This window comes from Phascolarctos cinereus, unplaced genomic scaffold (genome assembly GCF_003287225.1).
Source record: "Phascolarctos cinereus isolate Bilbo 61053 unplaced genomic scaffold, phaCin_HiC Scaffold_7;HRSCAF=346, whole genome shotgun sequence".
NCBI lineage: Eukaryota > Metazoa > Chordata > Mammalia > Diprotodontia > Phascolarctidae > Phascolarctos > Phascolarctos cinereus.
In genome coordinates, this window is record NW_027556180.1 from 76,460,929 (window position 1) to 76,486,821 (window position 25,893).

The following is a 25,893-nucleotide window of genomic DNA, read 5'->3' on the forward strand; positions in this document are numbered from 1 at the left end:
AAAATTGTTCCTAAAAAGAGAACATTTGCACAAGCAGGGGTGTATGTAAATGGAATAGCAGGGCAATATAAGCCCCCTGCTTCTCATCGCTTCCACGAAATGTTTAAAGAAAGTGCTTACTTCATTTGTTTCATCATTGACGTTCATAAACAGTGGTTTCCAGCCAGCAGGGAGGCTGCTGCTGTCCAATGCATATCCATGGTTCTGAGCAGTAATGAAGGCCTGTCTATTTGTGATATTCAACACTGGCTGGTTCTGCCCTCTTGAAAAGCAAAGGAAAGAAATAAATGAGAAAAAAGATAAGAAAGTGCAGAAATGCTTTGGTCAATAAGGTCATGAACAGGAAGTAAACAAGAAACTTTTGGTTTCAGTTGCTCAGTGAAATTGGCACTCAAGAGGAGTCACAAATTAATTGTTAATCCCATCCAAGCATTTTACCAACAAAAATCAATACTGGACACCTGATATTGTGCTTCACTTCTTTAATTGGACTTAGAGAAGGGAGAACTGCACTCTACATGATGTGGTTTAAAGTTATTCTCTGACTTTACAGAAACTGGCAAACATGTTAAGCTATTTACTCAAAGGCATCAAAAAAATTCACAAAGCAAGCATTAAAAGTTTTAAAAGGAAATAAAGAGAAAACTATGAAGCACATGAACTAGTTGTGAATAATTCTATGGAAGGAAAGAAGGAAGGAAGGAAGGAAGGAAGGAAGGAAGGAAGGAAGGAAGGAAGGAAGGAAGGAAGGAAGGAAGGAAGGAAGGAAGGAAGGAAGGAAGGGATCTTAGGCCAATACCCTCATTTCACATATAACGGAGCTTGAGGTCCAGGGAGGTTAAATAACTTTCCTGAGATCATGTAAGTAAGAAGTATCAGAGGCTAGATTTGAACTGAGATCCTCTGATTACAAACCTCATGATCTGTCCACTGTACCATATTACTGTTGATTAAATTAATATACTTTGGGGGCAAAAGAGTAAGTTCAAGTATATAAGGAACCACCAACTCAAGTTTCTCATGTTATTTTTCTTTTGAAAATGCTGCTAATATCCTGAATTCAAAGCAAATTTTCCAAAGAATATCATAAGACTATCATGAATAGCAATGATAATAATACTGTTATTGTCATTACTATTAATTACTGTTACCATACTATTGTAAGTACTATTAATTATTGTCATTACTCTATATTATGCATATATTATCTCATTTGAGTTACGTTCTACAGCTATTATTATCCTCATTTTACATGTGAGAAAACAGGCTCATTGAGGAAAAGGCTCAGAAGACCTCACTAGAGTGCCAGTCCTATCACTTCCCCCATTAATATGTAAGTGCAGGGGTCATTTTTGTGTTTTTATCTTTCTTTTGCACCACGATCACTCAACCTACTACCTGGCACATCAGGATAGGCACCAGACCTCTAATTTCATTTGTAAAGGGAATTCCCGAGTAAGTAAACTCCCTCTACCACTGCAAGATACCACCGTCTCTTCAACTTATAGTCTGGGGAGTTGTTCAAGCATTGAGAAGCTAAGTGACTTGCCCAGGGTCACTATGTGTCAAAGGCAAGACGTGAACCCAGGCCTTGTTAGTTTCAAGGCCAGCTCTTCATTTGTTATACCATGCTGCCCTTGTTTGTTGATTGATGGACAGATTGATAGAATGATTAATTGCATGACTTTGAAGAAATTACTTTACCTCTCTGGGATTCAGGTTTCTCATCTGTAAAGCACAGGACTAAGAAAGACAGTAACCTTTCCAGCTCTCAATATTTCATAATCCTAGGTTGAACTGAACTGGCCATTTATAGATAACAGCATTTTTCTGAAACTGGACTATCATTTACATTTTACATCATTGCCTTCCTTTTTTGGAAAGCAGAATTACTGGCTGTGCCTCTATCTCTAACTATTAAGAACTTGTTTAATTTCTGGGGAAGTAGATACAAATGGTAGCAAATGGGTCTTTGAGGAAAGGCTTCCTTTCCATGTACAAAATACATGGCCTCAGATATTCAGTCAGAGGCTGTGAATATGTAGACTGGCAGCACATGCCGCAGGTGATGTTAGCTCAGCTGTGTGCACCAGTATGCATTCTAACAGGATGAGCCATGGAACATTACAGCCATCTATGTATAATGCCCAAAGTGTTGTGTGGCAGGCTTTCTGAGGGTGTCCTGCTTGGCTCTCCAGAGGACTTGGGTGACTAACATGACTAAACCAAAAATGGAAAAAAGTTGTCTCTAGTCCCTTTGTTTTGAAACAGCTCTTGCCTACCTGTTGGCCATGGGCATTTTGTAGGTCTTGCCTCCAGCTGCTAATCCTGTTATTAAATTCCCTGTACTAATTCCAAACACAGGCTCTTTACGATCACTTTCCAAGATCTGTAAAGGAAAGACTGTTATTAGTTCCATATATTGATAACTCAGAAAGGCACTAATAGTAAAGCTTTTCTTCTCTATCAGTATAGGATGAACCCAATTATATAGAATGGCATTTCAATTAATTTGGCAAAACCTCTGGTTAACTGATGAACAGCAGATGCCCTTGACAAGTGACACTTTTCAAAGATTCAGAAAGCAGTAAAATACACTAAACACTAAAACTAAACCAAGCATAGTTTAATCCTTCTTGGTTGATGGTTTAAAATTTCATACTACTATGAGGAAAGGAAAAGGCCATCTCCACAGACATTTTCCCAAGAATCATTTTCCCAAAGTCACAAAATGAAGGATGAGTAGGCTAGAAAAGGGACCTAAAGGCCTGAATTTACAAACTAACTGCCTATTTTAAGCGTTAGGTTTCCTGTCTCGCACAACTTTCTAAAGAATAAGGTCATCTTCACGAATGTGAATTATCTTGTTCTAACACTGCAGATATAGAGGGCAGATGTAGACTGGGTAGATGAAGATTGGGTATCATCTGTCCTGATCCTATGGAATGGCCTGAAAGTTGCTTTTTTTTTTTTTGGCCTGAGGAACAGGTTCCATTATCTCTGGCACTCTCTCTCCTACTTGTTTCCCCAGTAGAATAATTTATCTTTGCTGCCTCTGAGAGATGCAAAGAATGTTTATGTTGAAACAAATAGTTTTTTTTAAAAAACCCAATGTTTAGGAAATTCTTCATAGCACTCTCATCACATATGACCCTCTGTCTACCAACCTACACACAGACTCCATGCACATTGTACCTTCTTGACATTCTGAATTAGAGGCTGTGCAAGAGCTGGGTTTCCAGGCCCTCCAGCTATTAAAAGTCCATCATATTCCATCTTGGTGAAATCATGATTCCAAGGAACTAAATGTACTTCCGCTCCTCTCTAGAAAAAGAAACATCAATGTTGAAAACTATGTTTACATGTAATTGGAAAAAATAAAATACTATTAAGTGAGAAAAATGAAAAAAAGAAAAAGAAAAGAGATAATGAGGAAGGGTTGTTTGAGATATATATATATATATATACTCCTTTTAAAAAGTGAGATAGCTGTGTTACCCTGGACAAGGCCTTTTTCAGACTCAGTTTCCTCATCTGGAAAATGGGGATAAAAATACCACCTACCTCACAGGGTTGTTGTGAGGATCAAATAGGGTAAATGTAAAGTGCTTTGCAAACCTTAAAGCATTATACTGTCATTTTTATTATCGCTACCCATCCACTCTCTTGAAAAAAATCAAGTCCACAATTCAAATAACAAGGAGCTTTGTTTTGCCAAATAAGAAATCATTTCTAAAAGTCATGGTATTTTATGTGATTCAAACAGTACCATTTAGGTAACAGAGAACTGAGAATATACTCCATTCAAGTTGGATCTTACAAAGCAAAAAATACATCTGTTTACAGATTTAAGAAGTAGTATGTGTACAAAAGCTCCATAATTAAGGTCATACTATACACAGGATATATTTATTATCCAGAATCAAGGAGGGTTAACAAAAAAATGAGAAATTTCTTTTCTGTATAGTTCATGCTGGCCTGCCCTGACCTTCCTTAACATTACCCTGTAGGTACCTTTTCTTCATTATCTGTTAATCAACTTTCTTCCCCAGCGTCTGACCACATTTTCTATGAAATGATGATTAATTTTGTCAGACTGATTTTGGATATGAGAATATAAATTCTTTGACATCAAAATAGATACAAAGTACATATTCACCGTTAAGTATATCCCAAGGTTAATAATGGGCTGCCAATAATTTGAGATGCTTTCGAATTAGTCTTTGGACAATGCTAATCTTAAGAAAGGAAAGGGGAAGGGGAAATTCTGTCATCACAGCAAATTGTTTCCTCAGGGAAAAATAATAACCACAGAATACCTCAAAAGGAAAAAAATACCACCCTCTAAAGAATTTGCAAGGATTGCCTGAATTTGGTAAGTCAAAATTAATATGAGAACTTTTATTAAGCCTGTGCTATCTCAAGACACTGTAACAGTAGAAGCACCAGGTCAGGGCATGCAAAGACAAGGCATATATAATGCAATCAAGGACTTTCTCTAGTTCTTTGGTGCCCACCTGGCATATCCCAGAGCATCATGGAATGGGACAGAAAGCATCCATTCACTTTCCAGTAAAGAAGAACAAGTATTCAATTGCTTTTTCTGTGCTGAGAGCTAGAGAGTTCTTTGACATCTACTAAGCAGGATTATAGGACCATATCTAGTCCAATCCCCTCATTTTATACATGAGGATATTGAAGCCCAGAGAGGGAAAGGGACTTGCCCACATTCATACAGACAATGAGTGAAGGAGTCTCTCCCATCCTTTGACTCCTTATCCAGCACTTTTTCTATTCTGTCTCCAGCAAAACTAAAATGAAAAGCTTTTCCCTTAGTGAACCAAAGAGCCAAGAGAAACCTACTACCCCCCAGAAGCATCCTCCGATGACCAAGGCAACAATTCTGTGATTGTCTTCAACCAAGCATCAAAAAACCCTCCAAAAAACAAAACTGTGAGAAATCCTCACTCCAAAGAAAAGAGGGAGGATGGGAATGACTTACCTTCACTAGTAAACGGATTACATTCTGCTTTATTCCACAGTCTACAGCAACCACTCTAATAGGATTCCCTTTGCCGTAGACCTTGACATCCTGCATTTTGAAATCAAGAAAGTTAGAGGGAAGCTACTATTGTGAGTGACACACCAATATCATAAACACATTTGGGGATGTTTTGCACTTAGACTGGTGGCAGATTGATTGCTAACTACTGGGGAGTGACTGGCAGTTAACAATCAATTTGCAAGAAAGGCTCAGCAAGTGCCACAGATTGAATCTTTTTTTATGAAATTTTTTTAAATGTACTTTGCTGTTTTATATATACTGTTGATTACAGTAATAACAATGATCCTTAAGAATTGGTTGTTTCCATAGTTAACGACCATCTTTCCCATGTTTTGCCTCATTAACAGCTAGCAGCAGTGGAATTTTCAAGTATTATTGTCTGATTCAGCACTAGACAGATGCGGTAATAGATACATCATGCCTTAAACACCACTTGATCCTCAGCTTGCAATAAAGATAGGATGTGGTAGAGCTGAGTGATTGTGTAATAAGTCTATGCAAAGATTCTGAAGTATAAAAAATCAGTATGAGATTACCTGTGGTCTCCCTAGGTTGTTTTGGAAAAACTGTGTTTAGAGGTCAGATTTCATAATGGGGTATCAAAAGCACTTCATAGTCATTAACTCAACTTTAAGTACTACTTTGACATTAGGGAAAAACAACTTGACCACAACTCAAAGTCAAAAATGGCAGAAATGGACAGAGGACATAAGGGTCTGAACTTCTCAATTTAATTCTTACTTTTAGCATTAAACTTCTTATACCTTTCCTGAGAGTTTTTCAGAACTTTCTAAATGACAACTATCTTTTAGTTGTGTGACAGGATGAAAGCTGAAATTTACTTGGCTGAAAAAGGCTTTCTACCTTTACAGAAATTTTTAAAAGTTAAGATGTTTATATGAAATCATAGACATTGGATATTGGAACTAGACAGGACAACTAATTGTACTTTAATAGGTCTATAATTTGGGCAGCTAGATGGCACAGTACATAGAGTGCTGATCCTGAAGTCAGGAAGATGAGTTTAAATCCGACCTCAGACACTTACTATCTTTGTAACCCTGGGTAAGTCACTTAACGATGTTTGCCTCCATTTCCTCATCCATAAAAGATGGAGAAGAAAATGGCAAACCAATCGAGGATCTTTGCCACAAAAATTCCAAATGGGGTCATGAAGAGTCAGACTCAACTGAAACAACCAAATAACAAGAGATCTATAATTTCATTAATCTGCATATTCCATCCTATGTTACAGTTTAAAACCTTTCTATGCCAACTCATTTATGTAACTCTTATTAATACCCTCCCATTAAGACTTTAATATAGTAGGGGAAGGGAAACAGGGCTAGGGAAGAGGTAAGTACCAAGAAGCTGGAACCTTGGTTTCCATCTCTTGATATTGCATGAACAGCGATGGACCACGCAGACAAGCTATCACCTGGTTATCACTCGTGTGGCTCTCTCACATCTTTGTCTGGGCAGACGTCTCTCTGATGATATCCTTTACACTACATCTGCACAGTTTTTGACTGGTAATATGTTGCAGCATCCTTGTACCCACATGCCTCACTATTGTCTTTCGGATGAGCTACAACTTGAATTCTTCAGAGACTGATGTGTTCCATAACTCATGGTCATATAGTATCACCAGCAAAAGTATGGTACAGTGAAAAAAGACTGGATTCAGAGTCACAGAATATAGATTTCAACCAAAGTTCTGCTACTTACACCTTATGTGACCCTGGCCAGGTCAACTACCCTTTCTGGGCCTCAGTTTCTTTAACTATAAAATGAGAGGTTTGATGCCTCTATGGTCCCTTCCAGTTCTAAATCTAATACTCTAAGAATTGTTAGTTAAGAATATTACATTTCACTTGAGCAAAAATCAAGATTTGTGTCTTAAATTGTCTTTCATTCTCTCCACTATGTTCTTCTCCCCAGCACTGCACTGTGAACCAGAGGTCCCCCTGAGGTCTCAAAAGCTATGCCAAGAGAATAAAATCTGACAAGGCTTTGAAAACAAGTATAGACTGATGACAGACTGTATGTCTGTTATTTTATTCCTCAGCCCGGTCACAGAAGCTTCTCATAGATCAAAAGACCTAGCACTGGAAGGGACATTCGAGGTCATCTAGTCCAATACCTCCACTTTCCAGATGAGGAATCTGAAGCCCAACGAGGCTGTGACTTACTCAGGTCTCACAGGCAGTAATAGAGATGGGATTAGAATCAAGCACCTCCCCATTTCAGCACACTGCCTCTTCTCATTCAGCTGGGCAGGGAGTAATGATTTTTTGGCCACCATAACTCTCAAAGAGTGTGCGTGTTATAAGGGGGTTGTGAATCTGTGTCAGTGGAGAAAATCTTCAAACCAAGCAAGCTGCAAATCTTTGAAGTCTCCAAGTATTTTTCCTTCCAACTTTTCTAAAATAAAATCTAATAAAAAAAAAAAAGACATACCAGACCTTCTTTCTCAGGGCAAATAAACTCCAGCTTGGCTGTGAGGAATCTCTCAAATCAGAAAACTCGAGGGGCTCAGTGAGGTTGTGCAGGTAACTTATCTAAAGGGATCACACTGCCTTCTACTGGCAGGTCTTAGATTTACAACCTCGTGCCGTAGAGCCCTTCAAAGAGACAATCCAAACTCAACTCAGACGACTCATCTTTGTCTCTTCCCTTCTGTGGTCTCCCCACATACAATCAATTGCCACCTGTGCCCTATTTTACTAACACTACATCTCTCAAACCTGTTTTCTATTTTCTACTGACACTGCCACCATCCCAGCTCAGGACCTCATCACATTTGGTTTGTACTAGAACCATAGGGTCAGTCATTCAATCAACAAGCATTTATTAAGCACCTACTATGTGCCAGTCACTGTGCTGCAGACACAACAAAGGCAAAAACAGTCTTTCTTCTCCAGGATCCCACAGTCTAATTAGTGAGAGGCAATATGCAAAATACTGTGTACAAACAAGGGGTATACAGGATAAATTGGAAGCAATCTCAAAGGGAATCTCACTAAGATTAAAGAGGACTAGGAAAGACTTCTAAAAGAAGGTAGGAGTTTAGCTGAGACTTGAAGGGGTTCAGCAAAGCTAGGAGGCAGAGATGAAGAGGGAAAGCATTCCAGGCATGGAGAACATCCAGGAAAAAGGCTCACATTCAGTAGATGTAGGTGAGGAATAGCAAAAGGGATCACAGAGTACATTGAGGGGAGTAAGGCACAAGAAAAGGAGAAAGGAGCCAATTATGAAGGACTTTAAAAGATACACAGAGGGTTTTATATCTGGTTCCAGATATAATAGGGAGCCACTGGCATTTATTGAATGGGGGAGAGGGTGACATGGTCAAATCTTTCCTTAGGAAAATCAACTTGACAGCTGAGTGGGCTGACAAGGGTCTGCACCAAGACGGTGTCAATGTTAGAGAGAAGGGGGCATGTCATGAAGATGAAAACAACAGGACCAAACCATTGATTGGATAAGGACGAGTGAGAAACAATGAGAAGTTGAGGATGATACCTAGATTGTGAGCCTATGTGACTGGGAGATTGATGGTACTCTGGACAGTAACAGGAAAATTAGGAAGAGGGAAAGGTTTGAGGCAAAGCATAAACTGTCTAAATAGGCACTTGGAGACACAAGACTGGAGGTCAGGAGACAGATTAGGGCTGGAAACGTATATCTGAGAGTCATCCACATTGAAATGATAACTGAAATTATGAGCGCTTATGAGATAACCAAATGAAATAAGGTAGCGGGAAAAGATCTAGATCTGGCAAAGCCTGAGAAAAGTTAATTGACTTGCACAAAGTCATTGCAGCAGCAAGAGGTACTGCTATGCATTCCATTCTTCACATAGCTGCCAGTCTTCTAAATAATGCACAGGTCTGATCATTTAATTTTCCAGTGCTAAAACCTTCTATACTTCCCTATTGCCTATAGGATGATAAAAGCATAGGATTGTAGATTTAAAGCTAGAAGGGAACTTAGAGGAAATTATAGCCAACTGCCTTACTTTACAAAGGAGGAAACTGAGTCCCAAAGGGGTTCAGTGACTGCCCAAGGTCATAAAGTAGTAAAGTCAACATTTAAACTGAGGTTGTCAGACTCCCAGGCAGCCTTCTTTCCACTGTGCCATGCTGCCTCACACATGTCTTAGTCTGACCTTTAAACATCTATTATCTGACTCTTCTTCCTTCCATGCACTTGTTCCAGTCATACTGAGTTATTGTGCCCTCTCCTCGTTATATACATTCATACTATCACTCCCTCACCCCACAATTAGGATATACACCCTCCACATCTCTGTCTATCACAAAAATTTTGTGAGGCCTATATCAGGCACTACTTCCTCAAAAAAACTGTCCTGATCTCCCTGCTGAAAACTCACATAGCACTCTGACTTCATCTGTCCATTACTTATATCCATTCTTCCTACCACAACATTATTTGTACACATGCTATATGCTCCTTCCCTCCATTAAATTATAAGCTCCCCTTCTTTATGCTAAGGAAGGGCCCAGCACAGTACCATGCTACACACAGGCACTTAACAGATATGTGTTGAATTTGATTGGATATGGTGCCGTAGCTTTCCTTATGATGTTATCTGGCATTCAAAAGGTGAGATGCATAATCCATAAATGGCCAAGAGGATGTTAACTATATTTACAGCAACCTGTTTGCCTCAACAACTTGTCTTTTTGACTCGGCAGAATGTTTCTTAATGTTAAGTATATTCAAAGTACTTGTCCTTAGAGTCAGGAGGCTGGATGGTTGCATTTCTCATCCCCAAGGGCAAAGCTTTCTGCTCCCTTATGACAGGACAAAGCCCACAGCAGTTGGAGACCCTGACTGTCTCTCCTCCAAGTCAGGTTCCTTCTGTGCTGCCATGAAACTGATTGGGCTATTTTTACTTTGATAATAACCCCTTTGGAAACAGGCCCCCTGGTACACCAGAATATTTCATAGCTGGAACTTTCATGAAGAGATGTTGTTCTCCATAATAATTCTAGTTGGTGCTGGGTGACAAACTAAATCATTTCACAGGTGAGGGGGAAAACATCCTTACTAAAGACCCCACAGAGTGGTTGCTGTCTAAGCTAGGTAGGGGGTATGAGCTTCAATGCAATCAGAATGAATTTTGTAACACACAAAGCCTCTATTTCATCACACACTTTAAGCTTATGAATAGAGAAGGCAGAAAATTTAAGAAAAAAATTTTAAATAAATTTAAATGTTAATAAATCCAGATTTTTACAATTTGAGACAAATACTCATGTATATTTCTGTGTAGCTATTCCTATCAGAATGTTATTGTTGTTCTTTATCTGTGATAATATCACTTCAATTAACTATTAAGATTGTAGGATCCCAAAGCCAGAGGTAGAAGGGACCTCAGAGGCCCCCTTATCCACCATCACCCCACTTTTACAGATAAGAAAACCAAGAGCCAGGGTCATAATGCTTTTATATTGATGATGGAAGCAGATGTATTGTCTGCAATGTTAAACTTAAAAAAAATAGACAAAATCAGGCCTTGAGGTGGACCAGGAAAAGGAAACAGGAGCTCTTCTCTTCCACCCACCCTGACTACTAGTGATCAGTTTGGGTGCTGGATATTAAAAGGGAATGGCTTACATGTGATAAAGAAAAGAAGGAAAGAGCAGGAAGAGAAAGGGAGCAACTTTGTCCTGACCTGAGTGTGAATCCTTGGAAGTCAGAAGATAATCAAAGCCAACCAAAGAAGTGGAGTCTCCCTACTAGTTCCTCCAGAGCACACAGCCCATCGATACAAATTTACCAGGCTCACGCACTGAATTATGGAGTCATTCTTACAGTATGGTTGTAAGAGCCCTTTGAGATTTTCCAGTCCAAAGCTCTCTAAGAAACTCAATCTCAGAGGTTGGATTAATATTTTTGAAACTCTTATGACCCAGGACAGAAATGGCATCTTTTTATGTTTGACATAGGAATTGTTCAGAATTAAAAGGGAACAAAGAGTGGTGTATAGTATGCGTAAATTGTAAGAACAAGTACTGGGTTTGAGGTGACAGGGTCACTGAAGACCTTCTAACAAGAGCCCTAGATAGCTTTCAGTGAATTTCTTTATTTTCACAGGAAAATCTTCAAATTCAATTCCCTTGTTAAAAATGATCTGATGAAATGAAGATCTGATAGGACTTACAGGACAAAAGAAGCACAGATAAGGACCTCAAGGTCCATCTAGTCTAATACTTTCATTTTACAGATGAGGCCCAGAAAAGCTAAGTGATTTCCTTAACGTCACACAGTGAGTGGCAGAGCCAGATAGCCATCAAGACTGCCTGCCACTTGTCCTGATAGTCATCAAATGAAACCAAATTTAATGAAGCTAATCTAATATGGCCAAAGTTTACTTTCTGAAATGGTATTGACCCACATAAGCAACTCACAAAATTCTTTAAATTAATCTAATTTTAACAGGTAAGTAGATACTCTATTCTAGCTAACAAAAGAACAATGAGTTATCATGAAATTATTTTTTCAAATGATTTAGTTTCCTTCAAATATTACTTTTTATTTAAAGGATACTATCCAATTCAATTCTAAAAATAATTATTAAGTTCCTACTATAGACCATTTGCTAGGAATATGAAAACAAAAATTAAAATAAAACCATTCCTGTCCTCAAGAATCTTACATTCTATTAATGACTAAAGGGATAAAACTTGTACGCAAGCAAAGACTCATTTGAGCAGAAGAGGGCACTAATGACTAGGGGATTAGAGAAGGTTTCTTGAAGGAATGGGCTCCTGAAAGTTCTCAAGGAACATGAAGGTTCTAAGAATTAGGGATCAGGAAAGTATGCATTCCAGGAATGGGGGCTGGAAGAAGGACCTTGTATATATATACAGAGTACAGGGAAATGAAACGTCAAATTGAGAGAACTAGAACTATATTTTGGATAGAATCTAAAGTGCATGAACAGGAATAATGTGAAGTAGAGGGGGAAAAGTAGACTGGAGACAGATCATGGAAAGCCCTAAGTGCCAGCCCAAGGCAAGAGGGAGCTACTAAAGATTTCTGAGGCAAGAATGACAGGGTCAGATTTTATTTTGGCAGCTAATTATCTGAAGGATGGACTAGAAATGGTCATTTAGGTTTTTACAGTAGGGTAGTTCTTCAAGGGAGACTAAGTGATTAAACATCCACCAGCATTTCTGGGCATCTAAATTTGGTCTACTACTTTTAAGGCCATAGTGATTCAACTCCAAGTGATTTTTTTCTCAAATCCCTTCAGTTTATTCATTTCCCTCTAAATTTCACATGTTAAATTGGTAGGCTGATTGATACATAAATAGATATATGAGAATGTGAACAATAAAATTCCTTCATCACCATAGGTCAGAATCCCATATTCCTCTTAAACCTGCAGTCTCTATTTCACTGGCCAGAGCTTTCTAGCTAACTGAACCAAAAAGTAAGCCCCTTGAACCATGCAGAAAGCCTAAAAGACACTACAATTCATTAGTATCTAGGAGGTAGCAGGCTGAGTGATGGGCTAAAACAGCTAATCACTCTTCGATCCCTGTTGTTGTCATTGTGTGGTCATTTTCAGTCACATCCTACTCTTCGTGACCCCATTGAGGGTTTTCTTGGCAAAGATGTCCTTCTCCAGTGTACTTTACAGATGAGAAGACTGAGGCAAACAGGGTTAAGTGAATTGCCCAGGGTCACGAAGCTAATAAAACGTCTGAGGTCAGATATGAACTCAGGAAGAGGAGTCTTCCTGACTCTAGGCCCAGCACTCTACGAATTGTGCCAGCTAGCCGCCCTTTAGTCCCTGACGCTCCATCAAAATAGGCAAAATAGGCAAGTCACGTAACCTTAGCTAATAGCTCAGGATCTTCACTATTTAAAGGATTTTGACAAGGAAGGCTGATGGAATATTTGATGGATATTTTTTCTTCAGAAACCACATAGTGAATTCCACAACACACACATATATGCATATAAACATATATGCACATGCTTTTATGTGTGTATATATGGTATATACCTATAGATATGTGTGTATATATGTGTATATAAATGTATGTGTTGTGGATATATATATACGCTTTCTCTCTCTTCATATATATGCATATACGTGTGTATACACACACACACACACACACACACACACACACACACACCCCTCTAGATTTCATTGGTGTGGGAAATATAGGTGCACAACACTCTCCAAGGATGCAGATCAGCAACTACTGTGCAATTGAGAGCCTTAGAGAGGAAGTTCTTAAACTTTTCGTGTGTCTTGGACCCCTCTGACAGGTTGGTAAAGCCTACAGACCCCATTTCAGAATAATATTTTTAAATGCATAAAGCAAATGTAGGATTATAAAGAAAACCAATCATACTGAAATATAGCTTTCAAAATATATTTAAACAATTTTGGAGACCTTAGGTCTTATTATAAGAAACCTTGTTGAGAGATTTGCCTAAGGCATGGAAAAGTTAAGTGGCCTGCCCAGGGTCACTCAGCCAATCCAGGCCAGAGGGCAGATTTCAGCCCAAGTTCTTCTAATTCTAAGGCTATCCCTCAATCCACTAAATCACAGCTGTCTCTTACAAATCTTTATATAAAAGTGGGGAGGGGGCAGGAGCAAATTACCTTCCTAATAGCTAAATTCTACAAAAGTATTAAGTCTATTGCCTGAATTCAACAAACACTGTTTGAAATAACGGTTAGTCCCAACCCCATACCCCCAAATAAACATACTCTGACTTTGCACTAATAAAGAAACTGCTTGGTCTTGTAGTGGTCTGATTTACATGGAATAACTGCTTGTTAGCAGATAGATTATCTGGCCTGATAATTATCACCACTGAGGAGAAGAGTAAGTTGTCAGATTTATTTATAAAACTGATTTTGACACTGATAAAATGAAGCTACAAACATAAAGAGACCACAAACTCACCCTTCATAGCTTTACAACCAGGGTAGTTGTGTTTTGGGGGAGTCTGGGGTAAAGGGGACACCTTTACAATCATTTCCCCTGGATATTCTCAGTAAAATTCTGCTCCATGACTATAGAATCCCTGGTGGATACAATAGTGGATACAATTCAAGTCCCGCTGCAAGACTGAAAGCAAATCAATTAACTTCTCTGCTCCCTATGCACATCTCTCAACAAAATTTCTTAACCTAGGGTCTCTAAGCTTGTTTTTTTTTAATATTTTAATAGCTATATTTCACTATAGTTGGTTTTCTTCATATTTCTCTCTTTTGTGCATTTAAAAACACTATTTTGAGATGATGGGGCCCACCAACTTGCCAAAAGGGTCCATGGCACACAAAGAGGCTAAGAACTCTCTTTCTAAGGCTCTAAATTGCAGATTCTACTGATCAGAAAGGACTGCCTTGATTCCTACACACAATCCTAGGAAAAGAAAATCTATCCTTCCTCTTAGGGGTGTTTTGTGGCATTGCAAAGCTGAGCCCTGAATACAAAATGTCTTCCATGCTTTGTGGTTTTGGAAGCTTTGGGTTCCACCTAACCTGACACAAAGCACTTTCAAACACTCAGGGTCAAGGATGGCTGTTTTGGAAAAGAGGGGATATTAAAAAGAAATGACTCAAATTAGTCCCACCAGTCTCAAAAAGAATATTTTTCTGAGCAATAGCTTTTTGAAATCTTTTTTTTGTAACATGTTTCTATTAGTGAACAACGAGCATGCCTTCATGCTTGTATGAATCACATCCTTCACAGTTTAGTGTTGGTCTTATGTGTTTATCTCTCGTTTGTTGTACACTATCAGTTTGCTTTCCCAAATCATGTCTTATATTCAGTCTACTTTAGCCTGTGATAACATAGCTTGTATCTTATTCCATCTCTCTTTAGCAACATATCAGAATGTTCTTGGTCGTTTTACTATCAGCAAAAGAGTAGGCCACAACCAGATTGGGAAGGTCAGATGAGCACAGGTAAGTTCAGAAGTTCATCTTCTTTAATTAAAAAATGGAAATGGAAATTTCTATTGGATCTCAAGTTTGTTGTAAGGGCAAGAGCTAGGGCTTAATATCATGTGCTTAATACTAGAGAACAGACCCTGGGAATGCTAAGTAATTCTGCCTGAGTCTCTGCCTTAAGATCTACTCATCTTAAGCTGTTTTGATTCTTTCATTTCTAGAACTGGCAAAAAGTAAAAAGCAAGAAGAAAAAATAGAGGGTTGTGGAAAGAGAAGAAAATAAATAGAACCTAACATTTCAATATCATTGGTTGGAAAAAAAGTCCATACTTTCAATGAATATCCCCCTTTGTTCTTATTTATTCAATTAATCAACAAAATTTTTTTTAAAAACTCAGAAACATTTATTAAATAGCAACTGTGTACTAGATCTGGTGTTGGTGCCGAGAATACAAAGATAAAAATGATACAGTCCCTGCCTTCATGGAACTCATATTAAGCTTTTGAAAACACAGTTTTTGGTGATTTGGATTTTTGGTCCTACCTTCTATTACTAACTCATGAGACTCAACTAATTTCTCTGTAGTCTAGCTTCTCAATCACTAAAAACTGATAAAATGTCTGTCTTGTAAACATCTCAAGAGATTTAATGAGGGCATATCTTTAAATTGTTCAGAATGTGTCGGGGGGGGAAAGGTGCAATACTAAACAATAACATAAGGATATGTCATCTTATTGTTCATCACTAGTGTAAAATGTTAATCAGTAAAGAAGGAATCCTTTTTTTCTCACTTGTCATTATTCTTTTTTCGTCTTCTTCACCGATAAATTGGCAATTGCCACTTCTTGCTGATGTCAAAATGTCCAGTTCTAACCATCTTCTAATTTATTATTTCTAAATTGTTGTGGGTTAGAAGAGCAGACAACTAAAAGGCTTTAAAGTAACATTGTGAGAAACTTCCTGTGATTCATGTCTATGAGCTTTAGTGGATTATTTTAGCTGCTGAAAGCTCATTTTGCTAATTTCCTGATTCTCTGCTGTGTTCTAGAAAGCTGAGGTGACCTGATAAATAAATGAGGTGCTACTATACCATGCAAGATAAGACTAAACGAAAGGAGCTAAATTTTCAAAATATCGAGGCGAAAGTCTCTCACCTTGGTTGAAACTTCAGCAATCAAGTTCTGCTTATTTGGATCCACAAACTCCACAGGCTGACCTTCAAATTCAATCTTTCCAAGCATGGTGCCCTGTCAAATTAAAGAATTAGACAGCTAGATGTGAGCAACAAAGAAGGTGCTGACAGGCTAAACTCACAGGGATTTGAACAGCTGCTCTGAGATTTAGACATCTTTATAATGGCTCAGTTTGTCTATGGAAGTTTCTTTACCCTCACAAACTTGAAAAATAAAAGGTTTACATACCACATTATTTGAAAAACTATGGAAAATATGGTTGGTTGATTTAGAGCTTCCTTGGAGTACCCAAATGATTCAAGTTTAAGTCTTAAGGTACTGAATTAGTAAAATTGGGAACACTACCCCATGCTTTTGAAGCCTGGAGAAAATGGTTAGTTTTTAGTTCAGGGGCTCCAAACCTGCCAATTGAGATGGAAAGGAAGTGGAAAGTTGGAAGAAGATGGACAAAATAGTGTCATCATTATAATGTCAGATTGAATTTAGTTGAGAACAAAGATTAAATACGATGTAATTCCTAAGTCCCAAGCCAAGGCATTAAAAATGTGCAATGTGGTCAATACGTGGAATATCAATTTGACATTACCTTCTTTCAATAAAGTGTTTGTTTGACCTCGAAGTTCTTCATACCCTTTTCCTATTTATCCAATAGAGAATTCTTTCTTCCTTTCAAGTAATACTATTCTTATTCTCCTTTTGGATTTGTTTATTTGCTGTTGTTAAAAGTCAATTTGGGTCTGCTTAAGAAACCTTTTCGTGAAAATGCCATGCTAATCTTAGTTGCCAAGATTTTACTTAGGGAGGAAAGTTAAGTACATTGCATGATTTTCCTTTCTCCTAGGAAATTATTGCATGGGAAGAAATAGAAGCAAGCCTTTATTCCCTCTCTGAGATAGTCACTTAGAGAAAAAGTCACTTGGGAATAAGTGGCTGGAGGTAGAAAAATCAGAATGTTAGTGGTTTTCAAATGAGTATTCAAAAATATGGGTTACTCCAGTCCTAGGGAGAGCTGCCTCATTGCTAGCTAGGGCAAAACTGATTACAAACCACCTTTCACCTCCACACTAGATTACTAAATAACATCATGCCCTGTGTTTACCTTCAGAGTCCAATTTAAAGAGTAAATGTTTATTTATGCATTCCTAATTTTGAAAAGCAGGTCTCACTCTTTGTTCCTAAAAGCACAATGAATGAAATAATAACCTACTTCTTCAACCTAAGATGGATGGAAGTAAAGGTTGCAGTATGCATTTGTATATAAACCAAGATCACTCAAGTTCCAATATAATTTGTATTACTGCCATTTTTCATGTCCTAAATTATTGGCTAAACACTAAAAACATACTTATTTCCGATGAAAATGAAGAATTTATCTCAAGTATTTATCTCAAGAAGCAGCCTTGTATACTGTTTTCCCAAAATCATTAGACCTTACTAAAGTCTATTTAACCTACAAAATCCAATGGTTGAACAGATTTTCACGAATGAATACTCCTACCTCTCCAGTCTTCCTGTCAGGCCTCTCTACTGCCTACCCCTGACATTAGACTGAGATTGGAAGCATGTTTTTATCCCAAACATTTGAGTTTCTTCCTGAATGTTAATTCTCATTAAAACCAAAGAAAAGGTAATTGAACTGAAGTGCCTAAAGGATAAATTGCTTTTAGATCACAGAGCATATGCATTCATTTTCTTGGCCAGTCCCTATTTCCTGACTGTGATATTGGAGTCACAAAATAATACAATGTTAAAGAAGAAAAGGGGACCTTAGAGGTCATCTGGCCCAACCCCTTATTTTATAAATAAGGAAAATGAGACCCAGGGAAGAAAATGGAGACTTTTCTAATATTATGAAATTAGTGAGACTGGAACCCAGATCTTTCTACTACATCCCCTAACATCCAATATGTTCTCTCAAGGGATACAAAAGATTTCTTTGATCAAAAAGAAATAAGTTCTATATTTGTATTTTTCAAGAGGTGCCATTTATATCAACTCTTTTTCTTCCTTGCAAGATTACAGTTTAATTAAAAGACTACAAATTCATTTTGTAAATGTATCTGTCACCATAAATATGGTTGTAGAGGTAGAGGGCATATTAATAAATGGCTCCTATTTTGCTTTCGAGTGGGATACAAACAAAAAATAATTCTAAGGAATTAATCTCATTTCACAAGTAGGAAGCAAATTATGGAAAGCGAGTATCCTGAAAGCAAGGATATGAGGTTAGACAACACAAGGTTGAGGCCAAGGAACCCAGACTGCCTTGTGAGTCATTTGGCTTTTAAGACATGCTTTTCTTAAAGGGGAATCCTGAGTCATAATAATCCAAGGGCAAATTGGTTGCCAGGATTGTTATCAATAAACTCATTTTATTTGGAGCTACTTGATCACTGATCATTTTATAAAAAAGAGGAAATCCTTCGATATTTCAACAAATTAACATCAGACTGGCTTCTTCCTAGGAAACCTCCTCAACTAACATCATCCTCATGCCATCCATTCCCTTCCTTTGCACTCAAACAGAATTTCCATATTCTGTTTTTGCTGCATTATCTTGCCTTTGCTGATATTCTCCATTGGTTTTATGTATGCCCTATCACCTAATAGGATTACGCATGCACTCTTTGGGAGCAAGGATCATGCTTTCTACTGGCCTTGTATCCCCCGCAGCAGTGTGCATAGACTGGACACTCAATACAAACTTGTTGAATGAATTAACCTCAAGCACATTCAGTAATAAGCATACTCTCCAAGTCTTCAACCTTGTGAACTAAGCTAGAATCAATAATAGAATAAAAATCTGAGTCTAGAAAAAAAGTTAAATTGACCAGATTCACACCTCTACATAATATAAAATAGGTGTCTTTCGTTTTCTCAGGCATTAGAAGAAAAAGTAAGTAAGGCAAGACCTACAGATTTGGGGAAAAGGGTGCACAGAGCAGGTGGGAGAGGGAGTGAGGGCTGTACCTTGTCCCGAATTATTTTAGTCAGCATTCTTGTGTCTACTCCATAAAGTGCTGGCACCTGGAAGAAGCAGAAAATTACAGTGAAAATGAAGTGCCATGACTATCATGAGGAACTGGCACACAGAATGTATCACATTCTTCTGCCAACTTAACTGCATCTATCCTCCTGCCCTATTAAATTGTTTTCCAGCCTTTTATTCTGCAAAGGTTACTATCATGGTACGGCACAGGAGGTTGGTCCTCTAACTTTGTACTGCGTCTTTTTTCCCCAGATCTCTATCTCACTATGCAGTAAGTTAGAATGCACCTATGTTTGGTTTCATTACTGTCTTTCCTAACTCAGAATATAATTTAAATAATTTGCTTAAAACTCATATTTGAAAATTGGGACTCAAAATTTTGTGTATAAGTTTATATAATATATAAGTTTATACTTTGAACCACGAGCCCTTTATATGGAGCATTTCAAAACTATGCCATATGTACTCAGTTATCAGCTTCATTCTTCTTACTATCCTAATCCCCCTCTCATGAGAACTTGCACTTTGCCCTTGGGATGCTGGGCTCTGATGGGTGAGCTTTCATTTCATCTTGCCCAGAATTGGGCCTAAATGTCACTTCCTGACCATTTCTAAATCATGCCACATGTAGAACCCCGCCCCCTTTGTAGTTCCCCTCTGTGTGTTCCCCCATGAGGATGCAAGCTCCTTGAAGGCAGCATGTCTTGCTCATTTGTGTTTGTATCCCAGACACTTAGCACAATACCTAACAGTCAATTTTTAATAAATGCTTTATTAAATATATTAAATAGAATTCACTTCACTGTACCAAAATTTCTTTTGTATATTAGACAGGCTTGGATAAGGATAGAAGAGCAAAGACAAACAAAACAATAGCTAATAAAAGATATACATATATGTATGTTAATATGTGCATATACAAGTATATATAACATATATTGTGTGTATGCCATAAAAATGAAATGTAGGAATATATTAGCCCATGTATATGTGTATACACATGTATATATCATATATGCATATGAGTGTATATATAATCTTCTACTAAAGTCCTACCCCAATCTTTTATTACATGGAAATGACTCTAGGTCCTTAAAGGTTATACCAGGGAAACAAAAGTCCCACCAGATCCCATCTATCTGAGAAGTCTTCAAGTCCCAGTGGGTAAACTGTAACAATTGGAAATGAATAATTTACCTCAAAGACTTGACTGTTCTGAATCGGTGTATACTTTCTCTGTCTTACACTATGAACACTGACCAGTCATTGGCCTTAAACCAACAGAAGATTCCATATCAAATTTCTTACCTTTTCTTCTTGTAGCCACTGGCCTAGACTCTTAGTAGCCAGCCAATGATTGTATTCTCACTATAATTGAGCACCAGCAGACCAGCCACCTGCAAAGAGAAAAGTAAGGTTGTTTGAATCAATTGATGCAGTTGTGAGTTTCCTTCATATAAGTCAGTTTCCATAGGAATGACTTTCTTTATAACTTCAACTATGGGTCCAAACACAAATTAAATAAGCGTAACAGAAAATGCTTTGAGCTGCGGTGAAAACATACTCAGTAGCATTCTGTTGAAATAACTTCATAGTAATTATTTTGCTTTATTCTATAATTCCATATAGCCCTCTGACAATAAAAATTTTTAAGAGAATAAACTCTTCAAAACAATATGATACAATTGTGTCTTCCAGTGGCATTACTATTTTTAAAGAACTAGTGGACACAGCAAACTTCAGCCGTAAAGCAAATGACAAGCATGTTCCTTACCAAGTTCCTATCAGCAGTTTTTCCACAGTAATTCCAAGGACTGGCTTTCTATTCTGGTATCTCCAAACACTCACCCTTTAGTAACTATATTTCTGTCCCTAAATTCTAATCTCCTAACTAGGTTTCTGGTATTGGCTGATCTCTCTGATTCACATCTGCCCAGATCTCCAACTTTGATATTACCTGATGCCTATCCCTCCATCCCCTTTGCTTAATCCTGCAAGAGTTCTCCAGCACCTAGCACAATTTTCTAAACACAGTAGATATTTAACAAATGTTCACTGAATTTCTTGAATTGAATAGGATTGAGTCTAGCACAAGGTATAAATTTTATGCTACATTACTAAAAATCTGTCAGGGATCTTTTTTTTTTTTAAGATCACAGTCTAAACAAGTTCTGTGTAGCTCAAATGAGAAACAGGGTGAATTTGGGCAACATAGACAACTATTCTAATAACTGAGGTCAAAATTATTCTCATGTAGAAAAACAATTTTCATATTCATGGAAAAACAAATTTAAACCCTAAAATTACATGCTTCACTTTGCCTGAGAATCTTACTATCAAATTCACGACCATTACCTTAATGCCATCAGACTCTAAATATTTGCTTAGTCCCATTTCATCCAGTGCAGCAGTGTCTGGAGCACCACCATTTCCCACTATCGGATTGGCCATTGTAAGAATCTGTCCTCGGTAGGCAGGGTCTGTAATAGCTTCAGGGTACCTAGGTGAATACAACGAGATGTTATGGACAGAAAGGAGCCTATTTACAACAGTTGTGAGTCACTAAAATTATTGCAAATTGGTGAAATGTATGATGCTAGATATTTTAAAGTCCAGGTCCCTGTCCTACCTAATCTTAAATAGATTTTAGATTGCCATAGAAATTTACTCATAGGATTACAAATTGAGGGGAGACGGGTCCACAAATATAAAAGTACTTTCCCGGGATCTTTCTGTAGCATTCTCTCTTTTTTTTTTTGTATTGATACATGAGAATGCATAAAACATTTCTTGAACTAAACAGAAAAACATCATGCTATAACAGAAAGAGCAATGAGTGGAGGTCAGAAAGGGCAAGTTCTAATCCTTGCTATTCCACTTACAAGTCAAACCCCTCTGAGCCTCACTTTATTAACTGAAAAATGGGATACAGAAGTCTTGTCCTGCTTGCCTAACGTGTTGTTACAAAGATAGACTAAGATTAACAAGATAATACAGGTGAACGTATTTTGGCAAGATTACTTTGCAAATATAAGCCATCATTAAAGCAAAAATAAAAAAGCTTTAATCTTTTCAAGGTTTTTTTGTTTGCATTTCCCCTTTAAAAAAAAAAAAGCCTTCTCTCTCTCTGTTTTGCTTAGAAAATGAAAAGGACCTACACTTTGCACAGCCTACCAGATATAAAAAGTCCAAATCGATGCTTCTGTTGTAATTTGATATTCTTATGAAAATATTATTTGTCACAAAGTTGGAAAGTTATTTTTTAGTGTTTAAAAACAAGTACATAAGTTATAAAAATATTGGTGATTTATATACCTTTTTCTTTTCTTGAGTATGAACGATGTTCTCAAAATAATGCACAGATATAACTAATAGAAGTTAATTCTGCAATACCTATTTTGAATTTTCTTGGAACTCCCAGAATATATAAGCACATACAAAATTACCAAATACTACAGACAGATAGATTGATAGATAGATGTGTGTATGTATACATGCAATATCAATATTAAATTTTATCCCCCACATACATGATCTATTCGGGGCTTTTTAAAGTGTGGGTCGTGACCCCATATGGGTTGCTGAAAAGTTTGGTAACAGTAAAAGGTTTCTGAACATGCAACAACCAAAAATTAATTAAAAATCAAACACATAATGAATCCAAGGTATTTCAGACAGCGCTTGCCCATGTTGCATCATGCAACTTCACTGCAGCCTCTGTTCTGAACACAAAGCATGTATACTTTTCGTTGCACATGCCCTCAGACCAGGCAATGCCAACAAACATTGCTGAAACTCAAAAAGGGGTCATGAGTGGAAAAAGTTTAAGAAGTCCTAAATTCTATTTCATTCATGTAGCTTTTCCCATAAGTTTTCATTTTCTATACAAAGGCAAGTGACCAAAGGAACCATAATTAATTTAATGATCCATTTGTAATTTTACTATATTGGCCATGTATATTTAGATATGCATGGCTTAACCTCTGAGATAAGCATATGCTATGGCAGAACCAGGTCTGATAAGTGTGCACATTCCTGGGCTACACAAGAGGTAATATGATGTAGTTGTTGATAGAGAGCTAGCCTGAGAGCCAGAAGACCTGGGTTCAAGTCCTACCTATGACACATACTGGCTATGTAATCTCAGGAAAGTAACAGCCTCTCTCAACTACGCTACTTACTCTCTAAGATTGTAAGTTCCAGAGAAGGCACCAGCCTGAATTCCTAGAGGAAGTTTCCTTATCTAGCAGTTTCCTGTACCAATAAAATCTCAGGTCTAGTCTCTATATAAAAAGATGAACCAAGAGGTAATTAAGACCCATTCCTAGAGATTAAGAGACTGAAGTCCCAGCATGTAAAATGACTTGCCCGATTTCATAGTGGTTTAAGTGGCAGAGCTTGAATTTGAATATTGGATCTGCTTCTTTATTCACCATACTTTACACTGAATCCCACTGCCTCTTCAACTTATGTAAAGTGAATCTTGTTCTTAGGATAACAGAGTCAACAACTCAGACACCACAAAAGAAAGTTCATTCTCAAATTTATTCACAAATTCCTCAAACTCATTTGGAAGAGATCCCTAATAGAAGTATTTCATTCAATATAATATTTAGGTTTTCAGCTCTTATTTGCCCCAGATTTCTACTTTTTTGTAGTTTTTCCCCAAGATCAGTTGCCCTAGATCAATGGCCTTCCAAGTTTCAACTTAAGGTTCCTTCATCAGTTCCTTTGACATGTGCTTCCAAGTCATCCTCCACTAGTGATTATCATATTCAAGAACACAGAATTATATAATTGAAGAGCCAGACTATCCATTCAAGGACACATATTCAAATCACTCATTTTACAGATGAAGAAACTGAGTGTCAGAAATGTTATATTATTTACCCAGGGTCACATAGGTAAAACCCAAATGTTCTGACTTTTGGTTTCATGCTGTCTGTTTGAACTATGACTCTGGATATGGATTGTCCAGGGCTGATATAATGAGAGGGTGGTGTTAAGCACCTAACTCTCTCCTCACTGGATCTTCCTAATATCATACTCAATTTTTGTTTTATGTACAGCACTACAATGGGAGGGGGAAAAAGCTGAATTTATTTTTCTCTGATATGCCCTCTTCTCCTAAAGACTAAAAACCAAGAAATGCATTGAGTAGCACAAGCATCATGGATCTCAGCTAATTCCTCCTGCTTAGGATATATATTTATTACCAAAAGATGAAAGACTGAATAATGCCCTGAGCTGGTTTCTAGTCTCAGCTCTGCCATTAAATAGTTGTATGATTTTGGGCAAGTCACTTAACTTTTATAGGTTTCAGTAACCTCATCTATAAAATGAGAGAAATGGAACGGATAATCTCTAAAGTCCCTTCTGGCTCTAAGTCAATGGTTCTGAGAGCCTATCTGAATGCCACTCAATGCAGTCCTTTCAGCAGAAGATGAGGATCTTCGACCAATTTTTAAAACCCCTCTAGACTTTAACATCAAAAGAAGATGTATCTTTAACAAATAAATCTTACTCCCCACCCCTTTCTCCTCCAGCTCTCCTTAACAGAACTAGCCATTCCTTCTGAACAAACTCTTAACTCTCATCCGTAAATGAATAAATATAGCTTGTGCTAAGGAACTGCTGTGTTGAAGGAAAATTAATCCATCAGGTCCTGTTTGACTTTTGTGATGTGACAAGATTTATTACCTATAATCTATCACAGGGAAGAAAACTCTAATGCCCTCCATCATTCTGATCTATATTAAACAGTTGTTTGTTGGCAGGTATATTAACACAGCTAGTAATTAGTGCTGTCGAAAAGCTTAAATAATTGCCTTGTGAAGCAAAACTTTGCAAACAGATTTCATACACTGTAATTTAACATTCTCACCAGTGGAACTATTTAAAAACCCATCTAGTGCTCTTTATTTTACATAGGCAGCTAAGAGTTTGGGGGAGAGTGTGCATTAATAAAATAATGGAATCTCAGCCAATTCCTTGGACATCAGTTAACTCAATACCTCTTTACCTTTCTGGGCTCAACTGGAAGCTCTCTAGAGAAATTATCAAGTATTTTTATAGAAAAGGTGGCCCTCCCTTTTCTTATGAAAAAAAGATTTTAGAAATAGTTGTTCTAAACATATTTTAAAGAATAATGATGAATCGTATAATCATAGGATTTCAGAGTCATCTAGACTAGACATTCTTAATCTGGGGTCCATGAATTGTTTTTCTTCTACTATTTTATAACTGTATTTCAATGTAATTGGTTTCCTTTGTAATTCTATAAATTTTATTTCATGCATTTAAAAGCCTTATTCTGACAAGCAGTCCATAGGTTTCAGTCTGCCAAAGGCTCCATGATGTAAAAGAGATATCAATCCCTCAATTTAATCCAGCCCTTTCATTTTACAGATGAGGACAACGAGGACTGAAGAAGTAAAAAGACTCACTTGAAGTCACACGAGTAGTTTGTGGCAGAACTAGGACTAGGACCCAGAATTCCTGACTCCCAGACAATCAGGATAGGACTGATTGTGTGGTTTCTCTAGCACCTCTGTCTTGGACTATTATGTTTCTGGTAACATTTCAAATGTTGAGTAGGTTTTATAAATATTGAGATCCAAACACTCACTTTAAAAAAAAAAACCTTGGTGACAAACATTATGGTGATTCTTTCATTTAAATCAGTAT

At 37.4% G+C, this 25,893-nt stretch overlaps 1 protein-coding gene across 1 annotated transcript in view; it reads right to left on the bottom strand.

Moving 5' to 3' along the window:
- Nucleotides 1–25,893, bottom strand: part of CPS1 (carbamoyl-phosphate synthase 1) — a 151,648-nt gene that overhangs the window by 105,556 nt on the left and 20,199 nt on the right. The window contains 9 exon segments of the mRNA XM_021008717.1: nt 121–262; nt 2,283–2,389; nt 3,196–3,324; nt 5,003–5,092; nt 16,179–16,271; nt 19,188–19,244; nt 20,515–20,573; nt 20,576–20,603; nt 21,562–21,706. Of these exon segments, the coding sequence (XP_020864376.1) occupies nt 121–262; nt 2,283–2,389; nt 3,196–3,324; nt 5,003–5,092; nt 16,179–16,271; nt 19,188–19,244; nt 20,515–20,573; nt 20,576–20,603; nt 21,562–21,706 (850 nt within the window).